General features: G+C 50.4%; 3 protein-coding genes across 18 annotated transcripts in view; 2 read left to right on the top strand and 1 right to left on the bottom strand.

Moving 5' to 3' along the window:
* Positions 1–4,020, bottom strand: part of PACS2 (phosphofurin acidic cluster sorting protein 2) — a 78,422-nt gene extending 74,402 nt beyond the window's left edge. For 12 of the 15 annotated variants that reach the window (XM_062616217.1, XM_062616223.1, XM_062616227.1 and 9 more), the window contains exon 1: positions 3,854–4,020. In XM_062616217.1, the coding sequence (XP_062472201.1) occupies positions 3,854–3,981 (128 nt within the window). In that variant the 5' untranslated portion in view covers positions 3,982–4,020. Of the gene's footprint in view, positions 1–34; positions 127–3,853 lie in introns of those variants that run through there. The other 3 variants (XM_062616229.1, XM_062616231.1, XM_062616226.1) reach the window with 2 other exon arrangements.
* Positions 1–17,123, top strand: part of REG4 (regenerating family member 4) — a 125,233-nt gene that overhangs the window by 13,843 nt on the left and 94,267 nt on the right. The window lies entirely within an intron of this gene.
* SEC22B (SEC22 homolog B, vesicle trafficking protein) lies at positions 4,078–10,603 on the top strand. Of its 2 annotated transcripts, none has more exons than XM_062616234.1 (5): positions 4,078–4,261; positions 4,527–4,632; positions 8,679–8,839; positions 9,170–9,316; positions 9,731–10,603. In XM_062616234.1, the coding sequence occupies exons 1-5, from the start codon at positions 4,093–4,095 to the stop codon at positions 9,883–9,885; spliced, it is 738 nt and encodes a 245-aa protein (XP_062472218.1). In that variant the 5' UTR covers positions 4,078–4,092; the 3' UTR covers positions 9,886–10,603. The 2 variants fall into 2 exon arrangements, with proteins under 2 accessions (XP_062472218.1, XP_062472219.1); XM_062616235.1 differs by having other exon boundaries at positions 4,082–4,261; positions 4,523–4,632.

Raw genomic sequence — 17,123 nt, 5'->3', positions numbered from 1 at the left:
AAAACCTGTTCTTGATGGAAGCACCAACCCTCACCTTCTCTTGCTCCAGCAGACCCCCTTCCAACAGAACTTTGCCTCTAAGACTAGTCTTCCTCTGAACAGCCTCCCCATGGTTCTGTCTCCTCATAACGCTTCTTCAAGATGGGATGGTGCTGCACCATGCCATTCACACCACGCATTCATCAAGAGATTAGAAAGGTAAAAAAAAAAAATAAATAACCCACAGAACACTTCAGTGTGAGGAACTGAGGGGAAAAGTGTTGATTCTCCCCAGCTATGCAGCAAGAAGATCATTCAGTTTTACAGGTGGTAGGGAGAGCTTTACTTAATGTGACCTTCCTCAAAGGAAAAGATTTCAATGCACAGAAGAAACAGCAGGAAAAGGTAGGCATCTCTCCCCTCTGGTATGCAGTGGTTACACCCAAATAGTGAAACAGCTTGAGTCACATTTCTGGGATCACTAAAAGAAAGTACGTGCATTTCAGCAGCACTATGGTCAAAACCCCCAGGAGCTGCATGTGCCGAAGAAAGAAATCAGAAAATCATTTCTGCAAATGGCAGAAGAGAAAGGGAGACCAGCACAACTGCAAAACATCACCTAACCTTGTGTTGCACTCAAAAAATATGTTTGCAGGACAACACTAGAACTCTTCACTATTATTCTCCCTCAAGTTTAGACACAGCCTTTTCACATAAGGGAACTCCATGGACGCGCCAAGGCAGCCTTCCAGATTTTACTGACACCCCACCCAAGCTGAATGGGCCTTCAGTAAATCACCCACGGAAGAAGAGTGTGCTGAAGGGCCGTGCTTTAGAGCTCTCCCTCCCACAGTCCAGTTCTTGGCCATCACCTGGGAAGCGCACACATCATTCACATGAAGACCTCCACCTCAACACTCACCTAATATAGGGCAATACAGGCACAGCCCGTTCCAGGCACTGTGTCCATCCAGCCCCTCCTGCTCCAGCTTCCTGTAGGAGAAACTGTTTAGAAATGGGGAAAGATTTATTGTACCAAAAAGAAAAGGGAAGGAAGCAATACTCTCTCCCCGAGCATATGCCTCTCTTCCATGAATCCTCTGACTTTCTGACAAGCTCAGGCCTCTTCTCAGCTAGGAGATGCCATGTCAACAGAAGCCCTCAGGCGAACTTGCAACTGGTTGAAATCTCTGAAGAGACCAAGGCAATTCCACAGTACTTGACCATGCACCAAGGCCCGCTCTCTTCTACATCCTCCTCTCGTGTCCCAACAGATGGCTGCCTCAACAAGCTCATTTTGAATATTGTTTTCCTTGCAGAACAGTTTTTATCCCAGTCTCTCTCACTTTAATACAAATAACCTTGAATGCTGTTGCGGTACAAGAAAAATCATTACAATATGAACTTAAAATACAGAGGCAGTAGTATATCTTAAAGATGCTCAAACTCCTCCCTTCTCTGACAGAGAGGTTTGTTGCAAAGCCTCTAATGAAATGCAAAGCATGGACCCAATGTAGCATCACAAGATGACAGAAACAACAGAATTGAGCCTTCAAGCTCTGCACCACCACTGCTGCTACAGAATTCAGTTTGCCCAGCACATGCAGCATGCAGCACACACCTTGCCGTGCAAACAGACTAACACTGCTGCAGAAACTGCAACCTCAGCCGCTCCCCACTTCACTTTAGATTAACAAAAATCACTTGGCACCCACAGCCACAACTACAGACCTGCCATACACTGCACAGCGTATGCAGCCCTTGCACACTTGCCCAGCCCGCGTGGGTTAGTCCACATCCAGCAGGGCTATGGAAAGACCTGCTCATGTGGTCAGCAGCAGATAAGGCAGCTGATGTTCACTCTTTCTCCTGCCCATGCTCTAGGAGAAAAGAGAACCCAGGAAGAACAAGCAAAGATGATGGCAAGAACAGGGCTGAAACCAGAGGGACCCACACTACACACAAATTAGTTCATACAAAAGGTATGTTCCTAAAAGGTCCCACTTGCCCCAGTTGATGCTTAAGGCCCCAGGACATGCAGTCAGAGCACCTTCACTCGCCGCTGCTTCTCAGCTTGCTTCAGTGACTTTCCCCTCAAGCCCCAGTTCTGCCCCACCTGCCCAGATACCCACATGTCCTTGCACCACTCAGATTCCTCTAGGCACCTTGACCAGCTGTCTGAAATCTGCTGCAATTCCAATGCCCGGGACCCACCCTAAACGCCAAGTCCTGTGCAAATGCACCAATCCTCTACCGCAACAAGCCAGGGACAGTAATCTCACACCCTATTTTCTGGTCATCTACATATATGCAAACTAGGAAGCTATGTTGTGAGCTTGTTTTCAGATCTGCAAGTATCAGCATAAATGATAATGCAGAACTAGAAGTCCTTGGCAGGGACTGACATTTGTTTCTTTGGTTTTTTTTTTTTATTTCAATTTAATAGCCATTGTAATGAGGTTGGATGAAATGGGAACCCAAACAACTCCCTGTAGTCAAGGGGTACGGTGGACACAGTTTTCAAAACAGCACTACAAGAGGGCCTCCATGTCCTCCGCACACCAGCAGGGTCAATGCAAATCACACCGGAATCTAGCACAAAAATCAAAAAGCACCATCTGCTCCTCCAGCTCCTCCTGTACAGGCAGCTCCTTCCATGGCAAAAGGACTTCTTACAGGGGCACATTCCCCTTGGTGCTATTCTCCTTCCAAGACCTCTCACTGCAGATAAAGCTAAACAAGATACAAGCTGAGAAAGTTGCTGCCCGACAGATACTCCAAGGTACTGTCAGCACAGATAAGCTGCTATACACCAAAATCATCTGCAACTGTCAGACTTGGGTTTTCTTCTACCCCACGCTATCTGTCTGCCCACGATGTCAAACCACTATGACTGTGGGTAATGTTTAAGCTAAGACAGCTATCAGTCCCACGAGCAAGCTGTTAGTACTGCAAGACTGGGATGTGGCCATCAAGTCCAACCTGCTATTTAGATGGAGAAGAAGCCAGAGGGATTGGGGGGGGGTTATAAAGCTTGCAAAACATTACATTCTTGTGAGGTCAGCCCGATAACTGTTCCCTTTCTGCTTACTTGCTGTGTGCCCATTAAAAGAGAAAGTAGAGCTTGGAAGATTGAGCTTTAGCACGTTTAAATCCTCAAAAGCCAGACGCCAAGAGTACTAATTTTGTAGAAGCCAAAAGGATCCTTCCCATTTGGGCTAAAAAAAAAAAAGCACACGCAAGGATCACATCCACGTGTTTATACACAGACACCAGAGGCGGGGAAAGATTCGAGACTGGGAGCGGGTGAAAAACCAGCAGAAGATAAATCTGATGCCTGCCTGGAGGCAGGTGATGTGGGTCATATACCAGGCAAGGGCCCCATTAACAGGACACCCCACATGGGATGGTGAGGCACGGGGAGCACTGACATGAGAAGGCACCTGGCACCCCAAACCCTGCCAACCAACACATAGCCCATTCCAGGCTTTCTGGAGGGCCACTCAAAATGCTGGGAGGATGACCCCTCACAGACCTGACAGAGGGCAGCAGCCCTCCCCAGGCCTCTCACTTTAGAGTGGGTGGTCCCTGCACTCCCCACCCACCCCAAAACCCACCGAAGGTGCGCGGGGAGCCCCGCCCACCGCTGTGGTCAAGCTGAGGTGCGGGGAGACGCCCCAAAGGGGAGGGAAGGAACCCTAACATTGAGAGAAGAGCCGCAAAGCTGAGCGGAAAGTGGGGATTGCGAGAGCAGCCCCAGGGGCCTCACGGCTGGACGCGCAGGCCTCCGACCTGCGACCCTCGGCGTGTCAGAGAGGCCCGAGCCCAGCCCCGGGGTCTGCCGGCTGAAGGGGAAGGGTCCGCCCGCCGTTACCTGGGGACGCAGCTAGGGCTGGAACCGTCGATCTCCCAGGTAGCGAAGAGGTTCATAGGCACGGGCCGCCCCAGGGCCCCAGGGCCGCCCGGGAAGCTGAGGCGGCTCCGCTCCGCCGCCGCCGCCATGGCTGCCGGCCTGGCGCGCGCCCACCGGGCCGCCGCCTGCCCCTGGTGGTGGGGCTGTGTTGCTGCCAGGGTGGCCGGAAGTGCCCGTGCGGCTGGCGGCGGTGGGACCGGATGTCGCAGCGGCTGTTTCCGGCCAGCTCCGTGGCGGGGGCGGGCGGCGACGCGGGGCTGAGCGGCGGCGGGCGGGCCGTAGTGCACCGCGGAGATGGTGCTGCTCACCATGATCGCCCGCGTGGCGGACGGGCTCCCTCTGGCTGCTTCCATGCAGGAGGACGAGCAGGTGGGGCCGCGGGGTGCGTGGCGGGGGGGCTCGGCCTGGTGCGCTGGTGAGTGGGCAGGGGGGTCGGGGGGTGGTCCTTTCCTGTAGCTCTTGCACAAGCGCTCCACGCGCGGTGGTCGTGGGTGGTGTTTGTAGAGAAGTTTCTGTGCTGGTGGGCTGTGCTTGCTTCTCGGGCTCAAGCTGTCGTGCCCCTCGCTGACTGCGGATGGGGGATGTTTCCCAGGGAGCAGTCGCTCCTAACAGCCTGTTCTCCCTTCTCAGTCAGGTCGCGATCTGCAGCAGTACCAGAGCCAAGCAAAGCAGCTCTTTCGCAAGCTGAACGAGCAGTCCCCCACAAGATGTACTCTAGAAGCAGGAGCCATGGCTTTTCAGTAAGTGTCTGTGGTTGTGATGGGGAATGGGCTCCTGCCACTACCGTGGAAATATGTGATGGTGCTTCTGGGTCAGGATGTGGATTTGTTAGAAATGGGCTGCCTGAGAGTGGGTGAGTTATTCGACTGTGCCGTGCTGGCTGAAGTGTAATAGCCACTTGAAGGGTAGAGCATGAGTTTTTATTTCTTTGCAGTGTTGTCTGGCACTTGTCTTCCCCCCAGGTTCATAGTTCTGCCTTTGCTGACTGACAGTGTAGTTTCTGTTTCATTTAAGGTTTTCCTGCTTGTTTGCACCAAGATAACTTCAGAGTGTCTTCTGTACCTCTTGTGTCTGGCCTTTTCTAAAGAAAGATGTCTGTAGTAAAAGCAGCCTGGCAGTACCACTGTGAGCTTCTCTGCATACGGCCTTTCCTCTCTGTGTCTTATGTGAGAGTTTACCTTTTCATACGTCATCTTCATGTGTTACAATCAGATGGAGCATATCTGATATTTTTTTTAATTACTGCCTTAGTATCTGACAGACTTTTTTCTCTCATCTTGTAGGTTCAATCTTACAGTTGCTGAATGTGTTGGGTATGAAAAAGAGGAGAGCAAGCTTGTGTTTGAGAAAGGAAATGCTTCCTTACATGATATGCAGCTACCTGACAATATTGCTTGAGAACTTAATAAAGCCCAAGATCTTGTCAAGAATCGGAATTCCCATATTAGCAGAAATAATTGTTAAAAGTCTCTGAAATCAGGTGACATGTGAGAGCACTGAGGCAGAGTTGTCCAGTTTTGCCAGTAAGATTTCCTGGCAGCAGGATCCCTCTCAATTCCTAACCCTGGTGACCAGGTGTGTGTTTACAGCTGTGTGAGTGGGACACAGCCTTTGAATGCAGGCCAAGGATGGCTTTAGGTCTCTGTTTCTGTATCATGCATTGCTTCCATGATGCAAGAAGAGTGATGTCTGAGAAGGCACCTGGCAGTGCCAAGGAAATCAAAGCCTCTTAATGGTGGCTGTAATGTCGCCAGTTTTGACAAGGTATAAGTACTTGGGCCAGCTGTGTCAAACCTGGTTTCTTTGACATGGAAGAGGTTACCTGGCTAGTAGGTGGGGAAAGGAGCATTTCTCCTTCTGTGTTGAGTTAGTCCCTAGATGGCGTTCCACAGGCAATTGACAGCTGCTTCTGCAAAGCACTCAGTGGCTCCCTCCTTTAAGGTGGGACATTAAGGCAGGACCTATATGAAAAGAATAATTTCAGATAAGAAAACATCCTGAAACTGTGAGAACATTGCAGGAAGGGGAGGAAATAGGGGAGTTTGAGATTTAGTGTAAACATAATGCTGACTAATGACCGTGCTGTTCATTAACACAGCATAACATCTTTTCTGCCAAATCAGAGCTCTGACTGCTGAGGGCAGTACAAAACAGGACAGAATATTTTGCGGTGCAGAGTTACAAGTGTGGGTCAGGATATTGCTGAACTTGCTGAGGTGGTGTTGAACATTTTTAGCTTGGTCTTTTGGAAAAGAGCCTATTCTTGCTGAAGTGTGAAGCTTAAACTATGCCCACTGAAATTACTGAGGTAATTTCTGTCAAATGTTATGTTTAGACTGGCTCTAAAAGCTGTGTCACACTTTCAGCTTCAGCATTCTCTCACTTCTGCGCATGGCTGTGCAGGTGCAGAAACACTGATGGAGTCTGCGGTGCTGTCAGTCACTAGTTGACCTTTGGCTCATTCATGGCTGAAGTGGCTTTTACCTGTCACACCGAGAACAACCCTTGGCCTTTGCCACTGTTACTGGGATAAAGCTTTTCTTGCTGAAAATGTCCAGGGTAATCGTAAGAAGCATATTGGGAGTACAGTAGTTAGCAATGGCAAGGGGCAGCGTACACTCCTGGGCACTCAGTATGATTGGGTGCTGTGCTGAATCTCAGAGGCAGGCACAAAGAGTAGAACTGTCCAGCTGTGCAGGAACTCTGCTCTGATGTTGAACTGACATTGACAATTGTCTGAGTCTGGGACAGAATGAGGAGTGCTTGCTCTCTGTGGTGCTGATGGGTTGCCTTTAAATCCAACACATTTTCAGGGGAAAAACAAGTGGGAAATACAGCTGCAGAGCTCCAGGCAGCACTAGCTGGCCCTAGCAGAGGTAACACAGCTGTACCAAAAGAGCAGGGCAGGTTCCTCAGGCTGCTCTCGTCTTGGAAGTGGTGCTCCAGCTCTGAGGCAATACTGTTGGAATGCCTATCTAACAGGAGTTTTCTGTATTTCTTAAGATGCTTTTGTGTCTTGCTGTTCATGACAGTGGCTAAATCAAGCTCTGGGTGATGACTTGTAGCAACTCCAAGAAGTCAAGCAGGTCTTCAAGTGTAAGGGCAGAACAGAGGCATGATGTACTGTAGAATTAGTCTTACACACTGATGCAGTCCAAACTGAGGGAATGGAAGGATGTGCTTATGGGGACACACTTGTGGAATGGATTTAAGTAACTGAAGTTTCTTGCTTCTGATAGAGGTGTTGAAGGCTGTGTTATTTGAAGGTTGGCAGGATTTACAGTAGCCATATAGAGGCAGAAGAAGTGAATACTTCTGTCCCCAGAAGCAACTTGAGGATGGCTAATTTGAAGGACTTGTACCTGTTGGGGTATTTGGAAAAACAGTGGGGAGGGGGAGGAAGTTGTTTTGTAAGCCTGGTGTGGCTATTAAGAAAATTTTAAGCTGCTTATTTAACTATGATGCCCTCGGGACTGCGTCAATTCTTTAATACACTGTTAATCTTTATGCTAATTAGTCTGCTGCATAATGGCATTATGCAGAAAGTCAAAGGAAAGTAACATAAAAGCATTTAAATTCCACCCTACATAATACAGATACACATTCAAAAGTGTAGGCAGGGCTAGCTACCACCTCAACTCCCTTGGTTTGGGTGGAAATATCATTGCTTTTATTTTTCTGTTGGTTAAATGAGGTGAAAAATGTAGTTGGGAATGTGTAGCAGCAGAGAGTTGTAGCAAAGCCTAAACAATCTCAAGATTAGTTCTATCTTATCCCTTATTTCAGTAGGCTTTTTAGTGGAATTCCCTGCCTATGGTAGGGGAGGGTTGGAACTAGATGAACTTTAAGGTCCCTTCCAAACCTAACTATTCTATGATTCTGTAATGGAAAGCCTCTATTCTCAGTGCTGACAGAGGCACTGGAGTTCACATTGAAACAAGGTCAGCACTAAGCCTTTGTGAGGAAGTAAGAATTAGATGGGGATTGGGGCTGGTTGGAGGAGGAGAAGAGGACCTCTGTGCATTCACCTGCAGGACAAATGAAACAGCATTACACAGTAACATGCTTCCATGCATGTTCTGGGGCTCCTAATATTGCAGCCAAAGAACAGGTAGCACAGTCATACTTACCCATGGCAAACCTGTAGGGGAGGTCACCAGAATCCAGATACCAGCAGTATTTTTCCCAAAATGCCTTTGAGGTTGTGCATCTGGATAGCAACAGCTGACCAACAGGCTGGTGTTGGAGGGAAGGGTACCTCCTTTCCCCCAAAATAGAAAGCAGGAGGTGGCAGTCACTGGGTGGCTTTTTAGCATGTTGAGCCCAAATTCTTTTGTGTCCTGATCTCAGGGTAGAGCTTCCCATTTGTGGGCCTCAGGTACTTGGCTGTGCTGCATTGTCTTAGAGCTGTGTTGGCCACCTTCCTGTCTATTTTGCTGGCAAATTTTCTTGGGCTGCCATCCTCCTGACCACAGGAGGGAGGATTCCTCCCTCTTTTACTCCCAAATTGTAACTCTCATTGCTTGTATTTTCTTAACCTAATGATATTCACAGGCCAACTTTTGTTCAAGTGAAGACAAAGTTCAGGGCTGTTGGTGTGGGTATGGGGTTTGAGGGTTCAAGTGAATTTATTTTGGGTAAAGAAGAAATAAGCCATTTTTTTTGTAGAAAGTTTGACACCTGTACCCAGTTCTCATTGCTTCATAGGAATAAAAGTATGCAGGGTGGTGTTTGATAGGATAGGTTCAAAATTGATTAATTAATGTTCTGTCTGCTGTTCTTTTAGCTACATCATTGAGAAAGGAGTGTGTTACCTGGTCCTGTGTGAAGCTGCATTCCCCAAGAAATTGGCTTTTGCCTATCTGGAAGACCTGCATTCAGAGTTTGATGAGCAGCATGGCAAGAAGGTGCCAACAGTCTCCAGGCCCTATTCCTTCATTGAATTTGGTGAGGTCCCTCTCCTTGTGGCTAGTTAGGAACTTTCTTGCTGGGGGGAGCAGCAGCGACAGAATCCTTTCCAGCTTGGCCTATGGAATTGACAGTTCAACCTCTTTCTGGCACTACAGAAATGGGTGTTTTAAGCAAGAGAACACAGAAGTGGTATGGAAATTGTAAATGTCCTTCGATTTAGATTTTCTGCTTTAAGTCTCTTGGCCTTGCTCCAGTGAATATTTTTATGCCGTCTACTAGCTGTCCCAGCAATGCTCCCACTCTTTCAGGAGTGAGCCTGCTCTGTGTTTAGTGAGATCCCCTCTGATCGCCCCCCTCTTGTTCTAGACACCTACATCCAGAAAACCAAGAAGCTCTACATTGATAGCCGGGCGAGGAGGAATCTGGGCTCCATCAACACAGAGCTGCAGGATGTGCAGAGGATTATGGTGGCCAACATTGAGGAAGTCTTACAGCGAGGAGAAGCACTTTCAGGTACAGGGAATTCCTGGTATTTGGCATATGGCTCTTTATCCCCTTGATCAGCTGAGTGAGTGGAGCATACTAGAGGTAAAGGTTTGCTAATCGCTGAACCTCCGGAGAAAAGGAGTGAACTCAATGGGTGTTTCATTTGGATTGGTTGCATCCTGAGGCACCTGGCAGGTACTGCTGCCTCTTTTGGGTAAGACAAGCATCTTGCTAGCTTGGGTGGCTCCAACCCAGCAGGACAAGCACTGGAGCACTGCACACAGACACAGGCCATGCTGCCTTGTGAAACTGCTGCACTGTCAGAGAAACTCCCAGAGAAACTGCTGCTGCTCCAGAGAAGCTCGTACAGTTAGTATAATATTGGGGAGCATATAGGTTGCTTTAATATTGATTAACTTCTCTGCCCTTTCTCCTCAACAGCTCTTGATTCCAAGGCCAACAATCTCTCCAGTTTGTCCAAAAAGTACCGTCAGGACGCAAAGTATCTGAACATGCGTTCCACGTACGCCAAACTTGCGGCTGTAGCTGTGTTTTTTATCATGTTGATCGTGTATGTGAGATTCTGGTGGCTGTGAGTCAGTTGCAGTCACGGAAGAGGGAAAGCTGGTAGCCTGGCAGGTGTATGTGTGCAGGACACTGTTCATGGGGGATGTGCATTAGAATACACACAGGACCACCACCTTAACGGAAATGTCCTGAAATTGTTAGGTGACACTTGACTACTACATCTCTTAGTGAAGCCTAACAATAGGTGTAAAGGCTTGTTGACTACAGGCTTTTCCTCTGAGGCAGTTTGCACTAGGGCACTGGAGAGTTTGGCCTCCCATGGTCCTGCTCCCCTCCTGGGGGCACGCTCTGGGAACTGTCAATCAGTGCGGTATAGCATAATCACATTATATGTCCTCCTGTTGAGTAGCTCTAGTGGGAACTGTACTCTAATGAACATTCCTTGTATTGGCAATATTTGCTTTTTTAGAATCTGGGTCTGCAGCTCTTTTTCTTTCTTTTTTTTTCTTTCTTTTTTTTTCTTCAAAGGCAAGACTCCCCTGTTTGACAGTAAATACTGCATTGTACATGTAATAGCTTTTACCTCTGTCAGAATAGCTATTGTTGAGTTTTCTGTGTCTGACATCTTGGCTTGTTACACTTTAAATTGCTTTGGGAAGAAATGGATGTTAAATTATGCCTTAAAATACATTCTGTCTAGTATTAGGAGGGGCAATGGAAGACTTCTATATTACAGATTCCTAGAAAATTAAACTACAGGTTTGTAAGTGTCCACTTTTCGTCCCCTGACAGCTGTGTATGAGTGTATGTTTCCTTATAAACAGGGTGTGTAATTCAGTGTTGGAGTGGGTACAGTGCAAACTATGTCAGCACTCTGTGTTTTTCCCTTCTATCTGCAGATTCACTAACTATTTCCTTCCTTTTATAACTGCATCACTTCCAAAATGTGTCAAAACTGCCAGCATTTCATCTCTGGGATGCTTGTTTTCTTTCTCCCTCTTTTCCTCACCTAAAACAAAACAAACAAAAAAAACAAAACAAAAAAAAAATCCCCAAACCCTGAAACTCTGAATGTTGTTGTGAAAAAACGGCAGTGTTTCCTTAAAGAACACTTTAACTTTACATGAAGGATTCAAAATGATAACTTCAAAACAGTGGAATCCTTTGGAAATGCCACCTTTTTTTCTGTGGTCACCTTCTCCCTACCTCACTTGGGAAGTTGAAATTGTAGGTGAAGAAAAGCTCATTACGAGGCAATAGTATAGAGCTGCTTCTTTCTTATGGGCCAATATGTATCTTTCCAGTAATGTGATTCTTTTTTGTTGTTTTGGTTTTTTTGTCCATCAGTGCTAAGGATAACATTTTAACAGTCAGCTGTTGTTTTCACTTAAAAAATAAGAGGAAAAAAGAAACCCCACAGCTCAGGCACTCTCCTGCACTCAAGTGTCTGCCACTTGGTAGGAGGCAGGCAGTGTCACAGAAGAAAGTTTCAGGACTCCCCAGCACCTTTTACAAGCACATAATTTTGTATAGTTCTGGAAGTACAAACTGTGACCTGGAAATGTTTCCTGCCACAGGGTAGGAAACAGAGAGCTGTTGTCCTGTCTGGGAACACTCCCCAGCTTGACACAGTGTTGGACTGGCACAGAAGCAGTTAGCACTTGTCCAACAATAAACCTAGCAAATTTGATCTGCCATGTAGCCTAAATCAGGTTTCTGCATGATGCCTCCAAGTGTTACTTTGTAGCTTGCTTTATTATTATCATTATTTTTAATCCTTTAAGTGGTGTCCCTAACAGGTGAACGTCCCAGTGGTGTAGGTCTGTGTAACGTAGGTGCTAGAAGGTGAGCAGACACCGGCCATATGTGGATTGTGATTGAGGGCAGTGACATTTCTGCAGTGAAGGGCAGCTCAATGAGCCGCTGCCTCCTGCAGCCCCAGTGTCAGCAGTGAAATAAACGCTTCTGAAAAATCCCCTCTGCAGTGAGGAATTTCTGTCATCTTGGAGGATGCTTTCTTTCCTTCCAGCCACACAACAGGGTCAAGGCCCACCTGGGATAAAGGTCTCCTTTTTGGAGGCAGAACTAGTCTGAAAAACATGTTTTGCCCATTTTCTGGCAGAGGCTATACTTGGGTTATAGCAGGGGTTTCTTTCCCTGCAGGTGTACGTGCCTTGTTGCATGAGGGCAGGCAGCTGTGTCAGCACTGGCAGGGCCCTGTAAGTGCTTGGGCAGATGTTTATGGGGACAGCTTTTTGGTAATGCTGTTCACATGGGGCACATGAGAGGCAGAATGAACTTGAGAGTAGTGTATGTGTCCCCCGTGGTGTGTGTCAGCATTAACAGAGCACAGAGCTGCAAATGTCCCTTGTCTAAAGAGGAAGAAAGGCAAGGAAGACTTCTGCGGGCCAGCATGGGCCTCCGGGGAGTGCTTTATAAGCAAGTCCCTCGCATTCAAAATACAGAGCCCCTTGTCCTCCATCTCACATGGCAGAGGTGCTGCTGGTGCACTGCAAGAGAGATGCATGCTGTGTTTTGTTTTGCTGCGGGCTGTTTCTGCCTCCTCTGGTAGCCAGACCTGAGGTTAGCTGTTCTGTCCGGCTGCTGAGGGCAGAGGGGAGGAGAAGCTGCTGCTGCTGCTTCTTTCTCCATGTGTTACATGATGGGGGAGCACCCGTGGCTCCCCGCGCTGGGGCGCACCAGGGAGCAGCCCTGCTGGGTGTGAGTGACCGTAGCTGCTGGGTTGCTGCTCGCTCGGGAGTCCTGGTGCTGTGCACTTGGCGCTGGCAGAGGCCCATAGCTTGCCTCGGAGCTGCTGCCTGCAGATGGCAGTGCGGGCACGGTGCAGAGCAGCGCCCAGAGCGGGAGAGACGAAGGGACGACTCCCGAGGGCCTCGTTGCAATGCCTTGGTCTCCCCAAAGACCCACAGCCTCGCTGGGCCTGGGCTGCCTCCTCTTGAACCGGGGACGTGCCTGCGAGGGCTTCTGGACTGTGCCATACAAGGCCGTGGCGCCGGGCCTCCTCCCATCATGGCGCTGCGATTCCGCAATGAGCTGGGGGGGTGGTGGTGCTTCCAAGCAGGGTGGTCACTGCAGTCACCTCCGGCCCAACACCTCTAATTTCTGTTCCTGAGCCTGCTTCTCAGGCTCCTGAGGCTCTTTGCCTGCTGGGTTCCCCCACTGTGCTTCCCCTCAGCTCCTGTGCCTGGTCTCCTCCACCTGCAGAGCCCAACGGGTTTGTCCTAGCTTGGGCCCATGCAGAGCAGTGGGGGAAGAAAGACCTGGGAGCGGTGCAAAGTCCTGACACCACTGCAGCACCAGAGCCCCTGCACTGGGGGTTTAGGTGACAGAACTGGGCTCTCCCTGGCCCCATGGCATCCCCATTGCCACCTGGAAACCTTTTGTCACGGGCCACAGGCAGAGAACAGCAAGGTGCAAAAGAAAAGCAGGTGGTGCAAGGTGCCCCAGGGGCTGCTCTGTCACAAGAGTGATCTTACAGAAGAGCTGTCGGTTTGGGCTGTCCTTGCTGCTGCCATGGCGCAGCTCACGTCTGGGCGCCCCTGGCTGCTACTGGGGACAGTGCCTGCTGCAGGGACCGTGTGTGGCTGTGCTGGAGGGACCCCAGGGCTCTGCTGGGTGATTTCACTGCTGGGCATGCTGGTGCTGGGTGGCTGGCTTTTTCCTCAGTGTCTGACAAGCACAGCAGCAAGAGCAGACAGGCAGAGCTGGTTCCCAGACGCTGCCAAACCTGCCATGGGTGCGGCACAGCACTGCGGAGAGGACTAGCACAGCAGGGTACTCCAGCCACCATGTCCAATGTAAACCAGGTCTCCACTGGCACAGGATGCAGCCATACTCTGCACCACCACCGCTTCTGGGAGCAGCTGTTGGGGCACTGCAGGGCTTTGGTTTCTGTGTTTACTTGGGCACCAGCTGCTTCCCCCACTTTGAACCAGCTCCTTGCGCTTCCAAACCCCTCTTCTGGGCAGGTTTCAAGAAAAACCCACTTTCAGCATCGTTCCCTCTGGGCCCCCAGGGAAGTTTGACTCCAGGTGGTTTCTGGCAGCTGCTTTGAGATGGGTGAATGTCCCAGTAGGGGAGAGGGCTGTGCCAGTATCCCTGCAGCAGGGCAAGTGCCTTCTGGGACACCCAATGCCAGATAACTGCCTGGGCAGAAATGGCCAGGACAGCAGGGCTTGGAGTTCAGCCTTCAAGCATCCTAGTCCTTGTCCTTCCTTTCTCAGTGGCCAGTATGGGGCCATGGCAGTTTGTCCCTCTGGGAGCTATCAGTCACAGTGAGACAGGGAGGAATGCCCCTCAGAGCCAGGCTGGGGAGCTCTGGAAGTTCCCGGTCTGCCCTCTCCTTGTGGTTTACTCTGCTGCATTGCTGCTGCCCTTTTGAAAAGAAGGATGTCCATTTTCTGCTACCCAAAAATGAAGGCTTTTCAGATGAGATAATGCTCGGCTTGGTGGCTGGCCACGGGGCAACCAAGTGCCAGGACCAGCACTCCCACATGGGCCTCAGTCAGCACTGTGTCCCGTCACAGTGCACCCCTGAACCCTCCTGTTCCCTCAGACCTGGGTGATGCAGCTGGGCTGGTCCTCAGCCTCAAGCATTCAGCAAACTGCAAGGCAGGATCTGGGGCACCGCTTAGTCCCTGGCAGCCTCCTTACTGTCCCTGTTGGCCTGAGCTTTTGGGGGGTTCCTGGAGTCTGGCTGCTCTTGAGCCCTTGCAGACAGCACCCAGGAGAGGTGGAGTATGACCTCTCCACTGCAGATGCCTCTGCTTCCTCTGACCAGGTCCCCACAAATGTCCTTGGTTCTGATTCCCCTTGGGCTGCCATACCACCTCCCCTCCTTCCTTATCCCTTGACTTGCGCACTGTTTGGGTCCCATGCAGGCACAGGGGTCCCTGGGATCTGCCTGGGGCTGTACACGCAGCACTGAGCCTTGCAGCGTCTTGCGTAGCTGCTCCCGGCTGGCTGCAGTCACACCTGAGCTCACAAACCTGCTGGAGGGGATAAAGCAGAATCTGGGGAGTCCCCGCTCCCCCTGCCCACCCCAGCAGGCTGCTAGACCTCTGCCATGCTTTCTCTGTCTGACAGCTGCATGGAGGAGCCCAGCGTCGTCTTGAATCATGGCTCAGAAACCCCCCTGAACCCTAGCACTCTGCACAGAGATGATAAACCTGCTTCTTCTGCCACTGCTTTTCCTTTTCCTTCCCCCTGCATCGCACCAGCAGCACCCTGGCCTTGCGGGTGCTCCCCGGTATGCTCTACTTCCTTGGCATGCTGCCTGCGCTCACTGGAAGTGGGACTCCCCAGCCCTGTCGCAACACAGCACCCAGAGTGGAAAGTGCACCCTCCCCATTGCCTGCAGCTACAGCCCCTGAAAATGGCAGCAGACATAGGATTTGCATAGAAGAGCATAACTAAATGTGCTTGCTGGAGCCATGGTGACCCCCAAGTTCCCCACACCAGGACCTGCATGGGTACCCAGGGGACTGGAGCCTGCAGGACCTGGTGTGTATCTCCCCAGGACCTTTCCTGGACCTACATGTCTCTCATGCACAGCCATGATTACAGCTACAATGGCATCTTGACCCCAGCACCCACTTCGGGAGTGGAGGGGACCATCAAGGTGAAAGGGAACATGGGTGGCTTCTGATTCAGCATGGGATGGGAGCAGGCTGCACAGAGCAGCGTGAGGCTCCCACCCGGTGCCAGAAGGGTTGTAACAGCACCGCCAGGGTCTGAGGCTGCACTCTGGGTCCCATAGCAGTAGAAAGAAGCCTCTGTTTGGCTTTCCTGTGCCCCTGCCTGCAAAGGGATCACAGGTGATGGGGGCCATGCCTGGATGGGCAGCCCACAGCAAGAGGTGCCCAGAGGGGTGGCTTGCATGGGCCATACATGAGCTAGGAGAGGAGTGGGGTTCTTGTCTGCTGCAAATCACCACTGTAGCTCTCCCATGGCTGCTGGTCAAGAGGGAGAGCTGCATGGTTTCATGTGTGTAGCTGGTCATGGCTACACACCCAAAAAAGGCAACTGAAGGATGGACCCAAGCAGTGCTGAGCAGCTGCCCCTTCCTTGAGTCGCAGCCATATCACCACACCAGCCATCACTACAGCACTGCTGCTACCTGAAGGGTGACCACAGATCAGTGAATTACTGCTCCATCGCATGCCCAGAGCCAGGAGCATTTGGGAGCTTCACAGCCATCCTTTGCATCAGACCAACTTTGGTAAAAGCTGCACAGCTCTGTCTGCAATATAAATACTCAAGGGGCTGCTGAGAACTAGGGCAGCGGCAGGGGAAGCAGATGATACGAATTCCCCAGGCGATTAAGCAGGGCAACAGAGGCAGGGTACCCAGCTCATTCCTGCAGGGCTTGATGCAGGAATGCCTTTGCACTTCTCTGCTTCACTTTAAGAGGAGACTAGCTGTCAGGTAAGGTAATCGTGGTGTAAGCCAAGTCATGTGAATGTTAAGAGTTAGCAGATGAGCTACACGACAAGCTATTTGTAGTGCAAGCACAAGGCTGCCAGCCCTGAGGATTTTACTGGATGCCTCTCTCCCTCCTATTTTTCTTAAGCCTCTTGGCTGCTGACATCCTGTGACTATGAAATACCCTCAGCTTCCATTTTAACGGCATTCCAGCTCTCCTATTTGCAAAAGAAAAAGCTGGGATATATGACTCAAGTGTTTCCTAAGGATGCCCAGACCATGGGCAGGTAAAAATGAGGCAACATTTAACTGGGTGTGTAAAATGCTAGGATGAAAGGCAAGCGTTTGGGTGTGGGCTGAGCCTGAACCGGCAGCAATGTCACTAAATGGTTATTGCAAGAAAACACAATTTATTCTGAGAAAGCCAATGCAAAGCTCGTGAAACCAGCGGCTCCCCCAAGGTGAGGGACAGAGAAGTGCCGCACCGCCCTCTGACCAGGTACAGACACCCAGCAAGCACCTCAGAGTGTTTAAATACATTTTGCTTTCCGTCAGGAGAGCTGAGGGGAGCACAGCAGAGCCCCGGGGCACATCTCTGCCTGGCAGCATCCTCCCGGTTGCAGAGCAATGAGGCACGTAGGGCGTGGGGAGGTGCTGTCCCTTCCTGAGAGGTGTGCAGGACACCCTCATCCCCTTTCACCACCGTCTGCAGAGATCAGCCACTCGGCATCACCCAGGGAGACCCTACTGAATGGGGGGACCTGGACCCTGACGTCGCTGGTAACAGCTCAAGGGACGGTTTGGAAGCAGCAGGGCAGGAAACCTGAAGAGTGCTGGGGCTGGAGAGCAGTCTGCAGATGCT

Source organism: Pezoporus occidentalis, unplaced genomic scaffold (assembly GCF_034315485.1).
Source record: "Pezoporus occidentalis ecotype Australia unplaced genomic scaffold, CSIRO_AGI_Poc_V1 ctg189, whole genome shotgun sequence".
Lineage (NCBI taxonomy): Eukaryota > Metazoa > Chordata > Aves > Psittaciformes > Psittacidae > Pezoporus > Pezoporus occidentalis.
The sequence above is the reverse complement of the archived record's forward strand: the minus strand, read 5'-3'. Positions and strand labels throughout refer to the sequence as shown.

Coding starts and splice junctions, on each gene's coding strand:
- SEC22B (XM_062616234.1), top strand. CDS start 4,093: ATGTCGCAGCGGCTGTTTCCGGCCAGCTCCGTGGCGGGGGCGGGCGGC. Junction 4,262..4,526: donor CCATGCAGGAGGACGAGCAG/GTGGGGCCGCGG, acceptor CTTCTCAGTCAG/GTCGCGATCTGCAGCAGTAC. Junction 8,840..9,169: donor CTATTCCTTCATTGAATTTG/GTGAGGTCCCTC, acceptor CTCTTGTTCTAG/ACACCTACATCCAGAAAACC.